Source organism: Lepisma saccharinum, unplaced genomic scaffold, assembly GCF_977018435.1.
Source record: "Lepisma saccharinum unplaced genomic scaffold, izLepSacc3.1 HAP1_SCAFFOLD_972, whole genome shotgun sequence".
Lineage (NCBI taxonomy): Eukaryota > Metazoa > Arthropoda > Insecta > Zygentoma > Lepismatidae > Lepisma > Lepisma saccharinum.
This window is the reverse complement of record NW_028143624.1, coordinates 45,074-62,242: the sequence shown is the minus strand read 5'-3', so window position 1 is coordinate 62,242 and position 17,169 is coordinate 45,074. Positions and strand designations below refer to the sequence as shown.

Below are 17,169 nucleotides of genomic sequence, written 5' to 3'. Positions count from 1 at the left end.
AAAGGGAAAGGGGAAAAGAGAGGAAAAGAGAAAAAGAGAAATAGAGAGAGGAAAGAGAGAGAGAGAAAGAGAGAGAAGAAAGGAAAGAGAGGGAAAGAGAAAGAGAGGGAAATAATGAGAGAGGAAAAAGAATAGAGAAAGAGAGGAAAATGAAAAGAGAAAGATATAAAAAGAGTAAAGTGTGTGTGTGTGTATGTGAGAGAGAGAGAGAGAGAAAAAGAGAGTAAACATAGAAATAGAGTAAAAGGCAGAGATATATATATAGCCAAAGAGAGAGACAGAAAAACGATAGAGAGAAAGGAGGATAAAAGAAAAGCAAGGGGAAGAGAGAGAAAGAGAGAGAAATGGAAATAATGAAGTACAGAGAATAACAGAGAAAAAGGGATACAGAGTAAAAAAGTTATAACGAGAGTAAAAGAGCGAAAGGGGTTGTAGCGAATGAGAGAGACAGAAGGGAGTAAATAAAATAAGTAAGAAAAGAGAGAAGACTGAAAATAGAAAAGTTAGGAAAATAATGCAAAAAGAAAATTACAGAACTATAAACAAGACGAATTAGAAGGAGAGGCGATGTAAATAAAAGGAACAAATGTATAAAGTTGACCACATATCATTAATTTACTTACAATGAGTCTTCTTTGCTTTCAGATAACAGTATTGGATACTGTGGAGGAATTCGATAAAGAATGTAGGAGACATTATAAATACAATAAGGGTTTGTATATAATGTATTTACTGATTTACTTTAAATTTAAAAGTGAGTCATTATTAGCAGCAAAGATACATACTTAAATAATATACGAGGGGTGAACGAAAAATACAAAGTCTGTAAATTCCAGTATGTATTTATTTGAATAATACAAACAGACTCACTTGAAAGTATTCCTCATACACTACTTCTCAACATAGTGTCCTGCCCAGTTCAGGCATTTATCCCAGCGCTACACAAAGTACCTGTCTCATAGAAATAGGGGTCATGTTGTTGGAGCCGATCGCTTGCTTCGTGCTTGACAACATCATCCGAGTGAAATCGGCGTCCTACGAGATGGTTCATCAAAGGAGCGAGGAGATGGTAATCGCTCGGAGAAAGCTCCGTTTCTTGTATTCTGCAATATCGCGTGACAACGGTTGAAAGTCGACAGAAAGATGCACAAAATAGCCTTACAATTAAGGCTTTCAATTATAAGTGCTGTACAAGGTGTATCATAAGTAATAGCGCAAAACTGACACACTTGAAAGTACACGATAATAGAAGCGAAAAGGTCTCAGTCTGCAAACGAGCCGTTTCCGAGATAATTGCTAATGTGTGGTTACAAGCCGCCACTGACTTCATTGTTTGTAAACGTCGTCCTAGTTGGTAAAATGCTAATAATACAGTAATAATAATAAAAACAATGTTCTCTGAGGCGCTGATGCACCCATTTAAATGTGCGACTGTTGGGGTGGCTTCGAGCAGGGTATTTTTCTTGGTACAAACGTGCAGCTTCCTGCGCATTGCCGTTAGCCAAACCATGCATGATATGAAATGCATATCCGCATACTCTTCGTTGTTGTAAGGTTCCATTTTCACTACGCAGTCCAGTACAACTGACTTGACTCCCACAGTACAATTAGACTGTGTACTGATTGTATCCACCCTGTTTGATTACAAAGCCATCTCTCGGAAATGTACTGTTTTGTAAACAAAGAGCAAACCTCAGACCGCGCAAGGAGTAAAGCACTCGGTGTTTACAAAATGCAATCAGTGACGGCTTGTAACCACACATTATTAGCATTTTAGCTACTAGGACGACGTTTACAAACAATGAAGTTAGTGGCGGATTGTAACCACACATTTGCAATTATCTCGAAAACGGCTCGTTTGCAGCCCCATGTTTACTGAGACTTTTTTGTTTCTATTATCGTGTACTTTCAACTGTGTCAGTTTGCGCTATTACTTATGATACACCCTGTATAAATAAAATCAGACGTGACATATTAGCTGCATACAGAGCAAAGTTGCCTAAATTGCACTAACGGTGTAAACACCAATGTACGGAACATTGGTTCATTGGTATTTGTAACTTTAGGCATGCCCTCGCACATCGCATTGTCAGTTGTGGCTATTGGTAAAAAAGAATAAGTTAAAAGAAAAACACCTATTCTTCATTTTACTTCTTGCAGATTTTCACAAGAATATAGAAGATAAGAAAGTAAGATAAAGTGCTCCCATCTACTTTGCACCACGCCATGAAGGCGTATAGGGGGTGTGGAGTTAGAGCCCCACGCCCCTGGCCACCTTCACTTTGCCACTCTTTCCCCAGCACTATGGCTTCTTAATTATAAGCCTTGTCTACGATGTAAAATAAACTTTCCCTGCTTCACTAGTTTTGGAACCAAATCACCGCCTCTGTGCTTACAGGACGAAACCAAGTGTTAGGTAACAACCAATCAAAATTATGAAAACCCAATTATATATAACCAAATTCAAAACTTAACGAAAAACGACAATAAAGGAGAAATTCGGAGCACACTTAATTCAGGCAATGCATGTCAAATGTGTATTTATCAACATTTCATCCTTTCCACTAATATAAAAGAACCTAAAGATTAAAATGTACAAACCAATAATTCGACCTGCCTTTATTAATAAAATAATTTCTACTAATGGTGTGTAGAAAATCAAGGATCTCAGTGTGATGTCATCCAATCATAGATCGGCACACCTTTATATGCCCACCTTGTTAACTCATATTCCCTAACGTATGATTAGGCCTATAACAAGTAGTGAATTTAAGAAAACATATTCTATTGGCATAAAATATATAACAATGTGTTGTCCACAATCTAAATTGGCAGTGATGTACTTCGCTTATCTTAAAGTTTCGTTGTAATCCCGACCGTATCTTCTCGAAGTTAAAAAGACATTATTAAATTTACTTTTTATTTCTGTTTCTACATCACAGATGACGCGGAAATGGCCTTAAACTCAAGTAACACTGAGCCAACACAAAAATTTAAAGTAAGTAACTAGTAAGTGGTAGGTAGTAAGACTTTATTTATCTGTTTTTGTTTATGTGAAAAAACATTTAATCTTATCAGTTCATTATACATTAGTTCATATCTCTAACCTTGCTTTGTAATATATTATGTGATTTTTCTTTCTAGTGCTATCTCTTCTGCTTTTTGAAAAATGAAGGTTTGGTGAGTGAAATATCAACAAAATTTTGATTTGATTTAGTTTATTTTACTTCGCGTTTTGTGCCGCTTGGCTAATTTGGGGATGAGTGATGAAATTGATGAATGGACATTCACAAACAACCAAGCGCGAGCGGGATTCGAACCCGGGACACTTAGCGTCGCAGCGCAATGTGCTAACCACTCAGCCAAAGGGACCGGCTTATAGAATTGGGTTTGTTAGTATTTTCAGAGGTGATAATTGAAAGCCTGTAATAGTTTGAGTATGTATCTGTCAGAGGAAAGACTGAAAATTATAATGAAGGTAAGAAAGGAAAGAATTGAATGATGGAGTAAGAGAAACAGAATGAGAAGATAAATAGTAAAAGATATAGAGTAAAGATAAAGAAAGAGGGAGACAAGAAAGTAACAGTGAGGGAAAGAAGTGGAAGAGAGATATAAAAGAAACAAAGATGGAAAGATAAATAGAAAAGAGAAAGAAAACCACAAGAGAAGAGAAAAGAAAGAGTCGGAGAAAGGAAGCGAAAGAAATAGAGAGAAAGTGGAGAGGGAACAGAAAGAAAATAAGGGAAGAAAGAGATGAAAGCAGATAAAGAAAGCAAGCGATAGAAAGAAAGAAAGAAGAGGAGAAAGGAAAGAAAGTGAAAGAAACGAAAGGAGTTTGAAAGAAAGAGAGATAATAGAAGGAAATAGAAAAAGATAAGTGGAAGAGGAGGGAGGGAGGAAGAAAGGAGACAGAGATAGTGAAAAAGAGAGACAGAGAGAGAAGAAGAACAGGGAAGAAACACGGAGAAAAGAAGAGAGAGACAGAGAAAAAGAAATAAAGAAAATATGGAGAAGAAATAAAAGGGAGAGCGGAAGCAACGAAAACTGACGATACTTTGTTTGCACTTTGTACTCTTTTTGTACCTACGTAGACACTTTATAATTTAGTACACTTTTCATGTCTTCTCATACAGCTGACACAGAACCTTAGCGGGACAGCCATTGATGACTTTTCGGGCCAACATTTAAATCGCTGTTCGGATACATGCTGTCGCCTCAGATACTGTGGACTTGGTAACGTTTACGACCAATGCCAGGAAGAGACAGGTAATGCGAGGAGTGGTATCCTAAAAATTTAGATTATTATGAATTCATCTGCTTTTTCGAGGCTTTGAAGACAATGTTAAACATAATTGTAACATGTTTTGCCTCAGTTGGAAACAGAAAATATTGTTCCTACCTTGCGTTGACAGCTCATTGGTGATATTCAGTACTTTTTCTTACGAGTAGTTCTTTATTCCATTTTTGTAAGTCTTTTGTTTTATTGCACGCTGCTCTCAGGCCGAAGTGACGAGGAACATTGAATACTGGCGTACCCAAGGAGGAAGCTGATGGGGCTGCAGTCCCCTCTGAAATTTTCAGAAAAATCAAAATTTTTAAATGCAAGAAAATAATGAACTTGAGAAAACCGAAGTGATAAATGCAAACCCTATTAAAATGACCCCCGCTTACAATTTTTGTTTTTGAACATCTTTTGAACCGAAGGTTAAGAACGTCAGTTACGAAATATTTTATTGTGAATTCCGTCCCCTCAATGTATCCGTTTTAACAATTCAAAGCCCCCTCCGAAAATATTCTGTGGAAAGCACCAATCTATAAGAAAACATTCACTACGCATTCGCGACCAGCAGAGTGAGGCAATGCTATTGAGAAAGGGTATAATTAACTTATCGCACCAAACTCGTGCACCTTTTTGATAAAGCACTATACTTGTTCTTCTAAGGTATATGCGGTTAGGTTAGGCTTGTTAGATTTAAATCTCTTAGCATAAGCACACTACATTTATATTAACAACGAAAGCACTTAGCCTGACGTTACAGGAAAAAAATACAGTGCTTGGTAACACTTTACTATAGGGTAGATGGATTTCTTACTTTTTACAGGAGAAAGTACTTACGCAAATCATTTTCTGTAGCGTTGTAGAAGTTCGTGAATGTAGTTTTGATCCATTTTAATGCGAATGCATGTTGTTTTCTGCGAAAATCTCTGTCCGATACGCCGTTTCTGCTGCCGCCATTTGCTTTCTGCACGAGAGCACAATGTTCCGTGTGTTAGATGACGTAAACCCCATAGCCAGTGTTTCAAACTCGCCGTGTTTTCACTATAACATGACGTGTCGAGTATTTTTATTTTTTAATTTTTTTAACTATGCTTGCCTAACCTAACCTAACCTAACCTAACCTAACCTAACCTTACGGAAAATGGTTTGTGGGGCTAACGTCAATGGTTTTTGGGGCTAATGTCAATGGTTTGTGCGGCTAACGTCAATGGTTTGTGAGGCTAACGTCAATGGTTTGCGAGGTATTAGCATAATTTCAAATCCGGGCACGAAAGTAGGTATTTTCCGGTGAACGAGGTTGCAACACTGCATAAATCGACAAAACACTCTCACAACGCGCGATGAACCAGTACGCTATCGCCATAATGTGTGTTACAGAATCGAAATAACGAGTAACAGTAAGTACTCATAAATGTAAGAAATAGACATTATTTTCGTTAGAAATTCATTATTTCACCTAAAGAAATGTTCCGCATTCCAGAATAGTACGTTAGCAATATAAAAAAGTGTGAAATAAATTATTCATATGTGTCACCCCTATAGTAAAGTAGCACCCAGTGCTTGACCAAAAAGATGTTCAAGTGTTGTCCAATAAGTGAGACCCATTGAGAAAATTGCGCAGTCCGCGCAACATGCAAGCAACAAGTGACACGTGAACCTTGGCGTGTCGCTCCAGTACCCATTTTCTAAACAACACCTGTCGCTTCTGTCTGAAAACTCCCTGAGTGGTATTTACTTCTGTCGCATATCGTTTGAGCCGATAAATGACTAATAATTTCATCTCTTTTTTATAGGAAGAGGTAAGCAATGTGAAATGGCCTTTACATTCTTCAAGTGCCTCTACAAGAATAAGGTATTTCGTTCTCGAGAATAAGTTTCGGAGAAGATGATAATTTTGTTTTCATGATAGTTTATTAAATATGAAATAATCATTATTGAAATAGACCTGAAGATAATTTGGACCATTCTGTCAAGAGCTGGAATGGAATTTTTTTCGTTGTCGTGTGTGGCAAATGGGAAAAAAAATTACTTTCTAAGGATGATTATATTTTGGTGATTTCATAATTTGAAATTCTTGTACCTACTATTCCTCTGCCTTCAAGAAAATTCAATTATAAATTCAATTTTCTGTGAAAATTATTCAAAATCGGTAAACACATCTGTTTTTTGGCTTTCGCGGCCGAAGTCCGCTATTTCTTCCTTTCGAGTACAGTGCATTCATTTCGGCTCTGGGCTGAGATAGCGCGTGACTGCAGATGGCGGGGCATGGCGCGGATGTCGGCATTTTCGACCCGTCACGTCCCGCTTAGTTTTACGCACATATTTAGCATGCAGACAATTATATTTATATTGCATAACGTGTAGTAACTTACGTTATAAGAGTTGCTCAAAGTAGTTGTTCAAAATTTGATGAAATTTTGATTGACACGCAAAAGTTCCTCTTCCGTAATTCTTGTAAGTTCTGTTCGTATATCGTCTTTCTGTTCATCTATAGTGTAGTGTTTGTTTCTAGAGGCTTTATATTTTAGGGTTATTATGACACAGAAACACACTGAAATTTCACAGAAAAAACTAACACAAATGCGCACACATAAACACGCACTGAAATTAGAGAGAAATTACACGAACAGAACTGTACTGATAAGAACATTTACGCCTGTTTAAGACAGTGTGAACCCTTCCTAATGTCGGGATCTTGAAACGGCTGTCGGTTAGTAGGGCCGTAGAAACAAACACTAACTGGGCAAATTTTCCCCAATGCCCGGTCACACGTTTCAGTTTGGTATTCCAACATATTTTTTTTTCTTGTTTTTATCAATTGTGTGATTCAATTCAAATGTTCAAAATTAGTACCGGTAACGATTAGATAAGCCGGAAACTCATTTCTTGAAATTCACAGGAGAAAAGACGAGAAAGTACTTACGGAAATTAGTTCTTGTGGACTTTGTGAAGCTGGGGAAGTGTTTTTTCGAATCGTGCAACTTATTCGGCCTGTAAATAAGGTATTTTTTGATATTTCTCCGTTGCACGATAGCTCGTGACACCATTACCGTCGACTACGTGAATCAAATGTTCCGTGCGTTCGAATATGTAACCCCCTGTCAGTGTAGCAACCACGCGGTAGTTTTACAAGATGACGTGTGAGCGGTTTTTTTTTTCCAATTTAAGGTAAGACTCTAGTTTAGGTCCTTTTCCTAAGGAATACGTGTCATATATCGTTGGAAAGCCCTTTTTATAAGAAATTCAACAACGTAAATCCCAAAGCGAGGAAAAATTTCCTGAAGGAGTAAATCGAGAAAAACCGATGTTGTCCGGATATGCGTAATTGAACGTACTGAGGAATTTTTTCGTTGAAGCACATATTTAGGGGTGAAATGAGTGCTAATAGAACCTAACCTAACCTCGTAGGCATACCTCGTCCCCGTGAATGGTTAGTGGGGCTATCGTGACCAGAAAGTGTAAAAAGAAAAAGGTACTTACCCGAAGAGATGCCGGCTGCCACACCACGAACGCTTTGTGCGGCATTTATCGGTTCATAAGTTTGGTAACACTGCATATCAGCTGACGACATACAACGTGAGTCAAGATTTGGCCCGCCGAATTAGCAACGACCAATAAATAATTATAATGTTAAAAATAACGCTTTTTTCATGAAAAAAAAAAGTGATCCGAAGTTGAAAAATGTTCCGGTATGCATATGAGGTAAGTAGAAATGAATTTTATTTGAAAATAAACGAGTTAAATGTGTTTCCGGCTTATCTAACTGGTACCGTTTATTCATTGAAGATATTATTATTTACATGCTTTGAAACAATTAAAATTCGGACTTAAGAAGTAATTTTCTTCTCGATATATTTTTACCCGGCGCGCGTTCTACCTGCTTAACAATGGCAAGAAAACAACTCGCAAACAGAACAAATATCGCAATCAAAATTTCATCAAACGATGCTGGGAATGTGTGAATGCACTTTGAATAACTCTCATAACACAGGTTAGTACGTTATGCAATATAAATATAATTGTCTGCATGCTAAAGATATATGCGTAAAAATAAATGGGACGTTATGGATCAAAAATGCCGGCATCCGCGACATGCCGCGCCGACTGCAATCACGCTCTATCTTGGCCCAGAGCCAAAATTAACGCACCGTAGCTCACCAATTGTCCTCACACCTAAATTTAGGAATTTCCACTGGGGATCGAACCCGGAATCGCTCCCACCAAATACAAGAGCGCTAATTCAGCTCAGCGGGAGCTCGTATTTTGAAATAAAATAATATTAGTTTTCTTTTCCTCTGGACACACAACTCCACACCATCTTATCCTACGTGTAGATAGAATATATTTTTGCACATTTTTCAGCGTTCCAGAGACCTTCTGTGGCACATTCACCTCTATCTTCCTGCACGCTATTAGATTCAACTCAGGGCTGCCTGCTACGTAATCCCAGTTATGTATTGTTGAATTCAAGAGGAGCCATGAATAAATCTTGCAATATACAAGCTGTGTTTGTTTTTCTTGTCATTTTATCCTACAAATAAAATTACTTTTTATTGTTGATTTAATTTCATGTGTGTTATATCCTTGGCACTAGTATCTTGTGTGGCTTTAATAGTCCCTAACACCTGTTATTTCTCCCAAATATATAACAAAGGAAGTGAGAAGAGACCTAACTTGTCTGCGCAGTGGAAGTTAGACAACTTTAAGACTGTAGATGGTTAATAAGGTCAACCAGAATTAAAAGCCTCACTTTGCTCCCAAATTTTACTAACAATTGTTCTGAATAACTAAAATATCATAATCTTCTAACAAAAGCCATCACAACTTTATATGATAACAAAAGTGCAACCTCATTTCGTTAACAGTCAACAAAACAACCCTTTACAAGAATAATTCTCCCATTACTTGTATTTATTTAATTACAATTTGCATTCATTTACAATGAGGGATAACACGCAATGAAAAGTCAGTCCACGTAAACCATTCAAGTAGCGCATCAGTCGGTAGAAAATATGGTTCCATGGAGTCTACTGCAACCCAGCTGCAACGAACCAACAAGACCGGGAGTAATCTACCGTAACTAAATAATTTAATTTCAACAATTTAAATATAAATTTTATATATATATATACAGGGTGTCGCCTACCATACGGACAAATTTAGCATATAGCGGACAAGATTCGGTTGGACCTTTGGCCGACGCCGAAATATTTTCCCAATTTTCCTCTTTTTTTCGATAAAACGGATTGATGTTCCAAGGTATGAAAAATTACATGTGTTTAGAATTCCGTCTACAGCATTCGTGTGAATCTTCATGTGGTTTGCTGCTGTCTAGATATCCTCAATAGTTTCGTGGCAACGTAAGCTTATTAAACTATCCTGATGTTGTGACGGCAGTAGAAGGTGAATGTATCCATGAAACGAATAAGAAGTCTATGAACAAGTGTTGCACACTTAATCGAGTACTCATATTCCAGATGACAGTTGCTTTTTAGTGGATAAACAATAAACCATTTATAGTTTTTGTCTTCATATTAATTGAATTGACGGGTACTTGTTATACTGAACATAATGTAATTAGGAGGAAGTGGCAAAAATTTTAAGGTTAATAATATAAAGATGTAAACTTTGCGAAAAGTATATGAACATTTTCATGACAACTGTTAAAATTAGCTGTGTTACTACAATAATTTTGAAAGACATGGAAAGTTATTTATTGTTCAAATACACGGGCCCGATATCTTCAAAGTTGATATTTTTATAAAGCTTTGCATTTCCATTTTTCGCCAAAAAACCTACCTGAGGAAAATCCCACTTCGTGTGGTAGCTGGTTCGATCGCAGTGTAGGTCCAGTCCCAATTAGCCTGCCTGAGCATAAAACAAAACTAAAACTTTGACAAAGCCTGGAAGAAATTGGAATTTAAATTCCAACAATTACATTTGCGACAATGTCCATCGAGGGAACCTACCATGGAAATTACGAATTGTTTGAATAACATCGCTTTAGTTTAATTTTGATTCTAGTGTAATTTAAAGTTAATAATTAATAATCGGAAGCTTTACATTAAGAAATATTAGGTGTTTCAAGAAATCTTGACTTGTAGCAGTGTGAGTAGAATAACTTGTTATTCAGTTATTTAGGATTCTTATTGTAGTCAGGTACTATATATTTGCTTACAGGTCGAAACCAGGTGTTAGGTACTGATCAAAATTTAGTTATTTATAACAACTAGTTTTAATCAGTTTCCAAATTCAAGTATTTAGGAGTAATACTGAAAATTAAAATGATATAAAAGAGGAAATTAAAAGCAGAATTAAGTCAGGAAATTTATGTTACATTTCTCTTAATAAAATTTAATCTTCTTGTATAATATCGAAGAAACTAAAAGTTAAAATATACAAAAGAGTAATTTTGTGTGTAGTAGTATATGGATGTGAATCGTGGTCCCTTACATTAAAAGAGGAACATAGATTTAGAGTATTTGAAATTAAAATCCTTAGGAAAATATTTGGACCTAAAAAGGGATGAGAAGACAGGTGAGTGGAGAAGGTTACATAATTTAGAAGTGCATAATTTGTATTCATCTCCAGATATTATTAGAATAATGAAATCAAGAAGACTTAGCTGGGCGGTCCATGTGGCACGAATGGGAGAGAAACGAACAGTTTACAGGATCCTTGTTGGGAAGCCTGATGGTAAGAGACCAGTAAGAAGGTCAAGACGAAGATGGAGGGATAACGTTGAGATGGGCAGAAAGCAAATCGGTAAGTATGGAAAGATTGGGTTGATCTTGACCAAGATAGCGACAAACTGAAGACTTTTGTTGCTGCAGGCATAAACCTTCAGGTTTTAGAAGGTAAGAGAGTTAGTAAGTTACTGTAGTCAGGTTAGGAATGCCAGAGGCGTGGTTAGTTATTTACAGATCTATAACTGTTATTGCAATTACATTTGATATGATCCAGGTTTTTATGTGACGTCACCACCTCAAAATATGCCACTGGTATGCTCTTTCGTGAACAAAAGAAAGCATAATTTGTGTGTAAATGTATGCAATATTTATAGCATTGTATTCTGTTTTGTGTAGCTTTATGTACGTATATTGAAAAATGCCTTGTGTGAATTTGGGATGTAAACTTACGCAGATGTCAGCTTTGTTTCTAGCGTGTTATGTAATTTGTAAGTGATTCATCTGTATTTAATCGTGATCTTGAAAGGGTATAAAAGCGAGGGTTTTGCATGGGAAATGAACATTCGCCGCAGATCGTCGAAAGAATTCAAAGTGAAGGCTTATGCTATCATAGGTGCGACGATAGCCACGCGTGTTCTACTTGAGCCAAGACATCCATGAGGCGAAATCCTCACATTCGTTCGAAGTATGTTTGCATTATAATTGCAATCTAATATATAGGTATAAAAATATAAAAATGTATGTATGTGTGTGTGTGTGTGTGTGTGTGTGTGTGTGTGATGGTGCGTGTGTATGTGTGTTTCTTCCGGCATAACTCTCGAACGCCTGGAGCGATTTCAACCAAACTTGGTACCCGTATCACTTGCAATATGGAAATAAATTCTGTGGGGGTAAGACACCCCTGGCACCCCTGGGGGTGGGGGTGACATGTAAAAATAATAAAAAACGACCGATATTAGTGTGGAATCCATAGTTTTCGAGATCGCTAAGATGAATAGTGACACTACCAATGCCGTTCAACTACAAGGAATCTCTGGTACACCTAGGGGTGAAGGTGGGAATGGGTGACATGTAAAAATAATCGAAAAGGACCGATATTAGTGTGGAATTCATAGTTTTCTGGGTTGCTAAGATAAATAGTGACACTACCAATGCCGTTCAACTTTAAGACACCTCTGGTACCCCTAGCGGTGGGGGTGGGATGGGGGTAACATGTAAAAATAATCGAAAACGGCCGATATTAGTGGAAACCATAGTTTTCTGGGTCGCTAAGATAAATAGTGACACTCCCAATCCCGTTCAACTCCAAGGAACCGTTGGCACCCTTAGGAGTGGGGTTGGGAATGGGTGACATGTAAAACGACCGATATTAGTGTGGAACTCATAGTTTTCGGGGTCGCTAAGATTAATAGTGACACTCCCAATGCGGTTCAACTCCAAGACACTCCTGGCTCCCAGGGGTGGGTGGAAGGGGGGTGACATGTAAAAATAATTTAAAACGACCAATATTAGAGTGGAATCCATAGTTTTCTGGGTCGCTAAGATAAATAGTGACACTCCCAATCCCGTTTAACTCCAAGGAACCTCTGGCACCCCTAGGGGTTGGGGTTGGGTAAGGGGTGACATGTAAAAAAACCGATGTTAGTGTGGAATCCATAGTTTTCCGGGTCACTAATATGAATAGTGACACTCCCAATCTCGTCCAACTTCAAGACACCTCTGCTACCCCTAGGGGTGGGGGTGGGAAGGGGGTGACATGTAAAAATAATCGAAAACGACCGATATTAGTGTGGAATCCATAGTTTTCGGGGTCGCTAAGATGAATAGCGACACTCCCAATGCCGTTAAACTCCAATTTCATTTTGCACCATAGTTAGAATTCATTATTTTCCTGTCTAATAGAAGATTGGGATAAATAAATACCTGGGCAACACCGGGCAATGAGCTAGTAAATAAATAATAAAACCTTCCATTTATCTACGGCAGAATGTGGTTTTATTTCTCTGTGCTGTGAAATATTGACGTTGCCTAACACTACCCCGGTATCTGAGAGGAGTCTGTGTACTTCAGTCTTATCGTTCACCGCTGAGCATTATTCAGTTATTATTATTAAACATAATACAATCACTGAATACCTTGTTAATAATAATAAAATATTGAAATGTGTCACATTTATAAATACAAATTTTAGAGCTTGGTCATTCTAACTATGCTTAGCTCTAAGCTTCTTGAAATATGCAACTACAGAAACAAGGCAGAAACTATAATTTCATTAATGATTACTTACAACAGTGATACAAATATAAGGCATAATTTCAGAATGTAAAAATTCCAAGAAACCTTTTGAAAACATGAAAATGTACAAAAAAGAATAAAAAGTATATTTTTTGCAATTAAACTTCCTCTACCAAGACATATCAGTCGAAAAAAATATCAACTTGAGTAAAAGTGTTTCACGCGCCATCTATCTACTAAAACTTAAACTTTACTTCTGCTAATCAGGAGCAGCTATCGACAGCTGTAGCAACTTTGAGGCAGTGGCATAGCAACATATCGTGAGGCCCTGGGCGAGAACAGAAGATGAGGCTCGACCCATACTTGAAATTTGAAATATCAATGAGAATCGATACACAATATTCAGGCGTACGCTAACAAAAGTGTTATCAAATTTAAATAATATTTACTAATTAAAATTATATTTAACACGTTGACTGCCACAATAGAAGAAGAAACATTCCCTGGCGGCACAATGTTTTATGACGAGAATATAATAGAAACGTTGAAAGCTATATGTTTCTTGATGATTATATGAAAAATTGTTATTTTTAATAATTCCATGTGTGTGAGTCAGACGCAATTCACGCGGCATTAGAATCATTACTCTGCATGTCAAGTGAGTTATTTTTGGCTTTTGGTTTTTTAAGCATTCTTATTGTTTCTAAAAGTATTGTTTTTTTTTCTAAGCATTGAGTCTTTTGTTATTTCTAACGTGACTCTGCGTATACTAATGTATTGATATCGTTCGAGGAGCTGCCAAACAATAATTCAAGGCACAATCGGAAAAACCTGAAAACAGTTCAAGAGTGAAAATGTTCTTTTGTTTACTTGTCCGATTTAAGTGAAATTTAAAGGCAAGAATAATATATTAAAGAAGTTACATATTAATTTGATCCACGCTTTTTAAATTCATATTAATTGTAACAATAACAGCACCACTAAATAAGATTTTAACGAACCATCTGCAAAAAGTTGTCCACCAGGCCACTCTTCACGCAACATGTATGTTAAAGCATGGTAGCGCGAGTTGCCTGTGCACCACGAGGCTCGCAAGGTAAACAGACGTGTGAGTTAAATACGCTTCGCGAGGCCCCGTATGTAAAACTAGCGTGAGTTAAATAGAACTTACGTGGCAGTTTAAGTGTTAATAATTTCACTCATCATAAAAATTTATTTCACTGCTATTGCTGCAGCTGTTGTTTTCGATGGTTAAAATTTCCGGTCATCTCAACCGTCTTTGCGAACATGATCGTTCAGAGGTAGGGTTTTAACTTTCATCTGGAAAGCTTTTTTCAGCGGATGCAGTGGTTGCAGAAAGAGTCAGAATGCTTCTCAGCAAAATAAATATATTCAGATTGTGACTGACCCAAAGATGTTCATTTATTTCATTTATTATGTTTTGTTTAATTTTGTGCTTAAAACACACGATGATATATCTATGTTATCAATTTCTGTTTTGTTATATTTTGTAAAACGTTGTTGCATTAATATGATGTATAATTAATTTTTATCACATTCTTCATAATGTAAAATTATGATGTATAAATTTCTATACATATTTTGTGCAAAGCAACGAAAAAAAAGACAGTTGATCAATAAGTGATAAAATATATGGAAATTATAAATAGTGACGTCCGAGTTTCATTGAAGTTATAAAAATCCTAATTGCTATTTCGTAAAGTGAATACTACAGGGTGTCCCACGAACGGCGCAACTGGGAATTAAGAGTGGCGTTACTTTGTAACCGAAACCTGTACATACATAAGTCATACACCAAATGTTAGCCCTGTCCAAGTAGATAGTTTCAAACATAGAAACAACAAACGGGGTGCAGTGTTGTTCATGCAGTGTTGCCAAATGTAAGTGAAAGTGTATATTTATTTTTCCACAAAGCATGGAAAATTGCATGTCAAACATTCGTACGGAAATTTGGACGTCAATTTCCACCTTGGGTAGGTGGACTATTTCGCCATCTATAGTTCAGAGAAGAAAACCGATCGTTTTCGCGTATAGCCAATCCTGAAATGCCTCGTAAAGGCGTACCGGTCAAAATGGGTGTTTTAAAAAAACTTATGAGGTACAGTGGCAACACTGTTGATGTTTGAAGGCAACAAAAGGTGTGTTTAGTGATGGTCTATGACATGGAAATACTGGAAACAGGAAAAAAAGAAAATGAAAATTATGGTGAAAATAGTGTTACTTACCTACTCCTGGCAACCATGCAATGCGATAAGAGCGCCCGGATCTGACGTCTCCAGATTTTTTTCTGTGGGGTTATTTGAAACAAACAGTTTACATTAATAACCCAATAACACTTGATGATCTAAAAATAAACATTTGCACAGCCATTAACAATATAAACCAATCAACCTTGCATAAAGTTGCTTCCAACATGATAAAACGTGTTGATGAATGCCTCAGGGAAAATGGTTGTCATTTTCAACATCTTTTGTAAAGCTACACTGCCTGTTACGCGCATTGTATGGTTGCCGGGAGTAGGTAAGACTTTTGCTTTAAAAATTCACTCTAGGTATTGCAATTTGGTTGAAAATCCTCAAGATATAGATGTTGTGCAGTTAATACTTAGCCAATTACCTGATAATATTGCCAATCACATTACTTGTCTCGAAATTCGTTCATTAGATCAACTAACTAACATGTTAAGAAGATTAGATGTAATAAAATTTAGTAGAAAGGGGCTTGTTGTTCTTCCTAATGAAGACAACGAACGTGAAAATATTCCAAAGGTTTTTAAGAACTCGGAACAAAATAGAGGCAAGTTAAATGTGCGGCAAGTTAATGTTCGACGCTCGAAGACCACTAGTGTTTGTACTCAGACTCCAACTAGTAGTGAGGTAGATGCCAATGCTGTTATCAATCAAGGTTACAAAATCGGCAGGGAAACAATCTTCTAGGTCGATATTTCAACAATTTCTAATAATTATGGACATCATGGAAATTTTACTGCACGAAACAATTATAATAGCTTGAGATCTAGAAACGGAGGACATTTCCGAAATAATTACAGGCAAAATAATTCCCGTTCACCTACAGGACAATTTAATGATGAAAATTTGCTCAATGAATCGCGATTCTATTACATGAATGAAAATCGCAGTGCTAATAATAATACAATGTCATATCAACGTTTTCCTGCAAATTCAAATCCATTAAATTCTCAACTGAAGCAGCGGGTTTAGTATTACAAACTAATTCTGATTCTACAAGAATGGCAAATCGTGAACAAAATACTTTGGAAATAAAACAAGTACAAGGTTCTTTACCTTTGACACAAGTTCCCGTGAGATGTTAAATTAAAAGGTTGACATGATTTACTTCAAGCAAGTTTTTTTTGTACAAGGTCAAAGTTTTGCTTAAAACGACATCAAGAAATGTATTTATTAATTATTTGCACTTTAATTCAAAGAAAGGTGGAATATTTTAATCTATCCATATTCAATGTGACTGATGATGTTGGAACTTCTTCCCATTGCTACTGATGTGCTAAAATACGAGAATTGTTGCTGCACGCAAGTAAGAATGTGAATGTACATTCTGTTTCTGCGCGATATTGTTTAAGAATTTGTTCAGAGAATAATATACTCTGCATATAAATAATTGATTTATGCCAATGTGTTGTATCTAGTAGGAATGAGAAATGTAATTATCCACTAGATTACATATGGTTATTATTTTATTCGAGAATTGATGTGTCTACAAAGTACATGAATAAATGTAGACTATACTTTTATGAAAGGCCATGGATGTCCTGACGATGTGATGATTATCTTCGTCTAACAAGTTTATGTGTGCGCAAATAAGTATGATATTTGAAGAAACAGTCGCAACATTATATTATTACTTGCTACTCATTTGACAACTTGATGTATTCGTTCAAGGAAATAAGTAATCATGTAGCTATAT

The 17,169-nt window shown here is 36.6% G+C and overlaps 1 protein-coding gene across 1 annotated transcript; it reads left to right on the top strand.

The window, feature by feature from the left end:
- Window positions 1-650: 650 nt before the first annotated feature.
- On the top strand, window positions 651-8,804 carry LOC145983454 (uncharacterized). Its single transcript, XM_083116560.1, has 6 exons — window positions 651-712; window positions 2,943-2,998; window positions 3,145-3,180; window positions 4,134-4,266; window positions 6,073-6,131; window positions 8,642-8,804. Exons 2-6 carry the CDS (start codon window positions 2,954-2,956, stop codon window positions 8,693-8,695), a joined length of 327 nt encoding a protein of 108 aa, XP_082972686.1. The 5' UTR covers window positions 651-712; window positions 2,943-2,953; the 3' UTR covers window positions 8,696-8,804.
- Window positions 8,805-17,169: the final 8,365 nt, after the last annotated feature.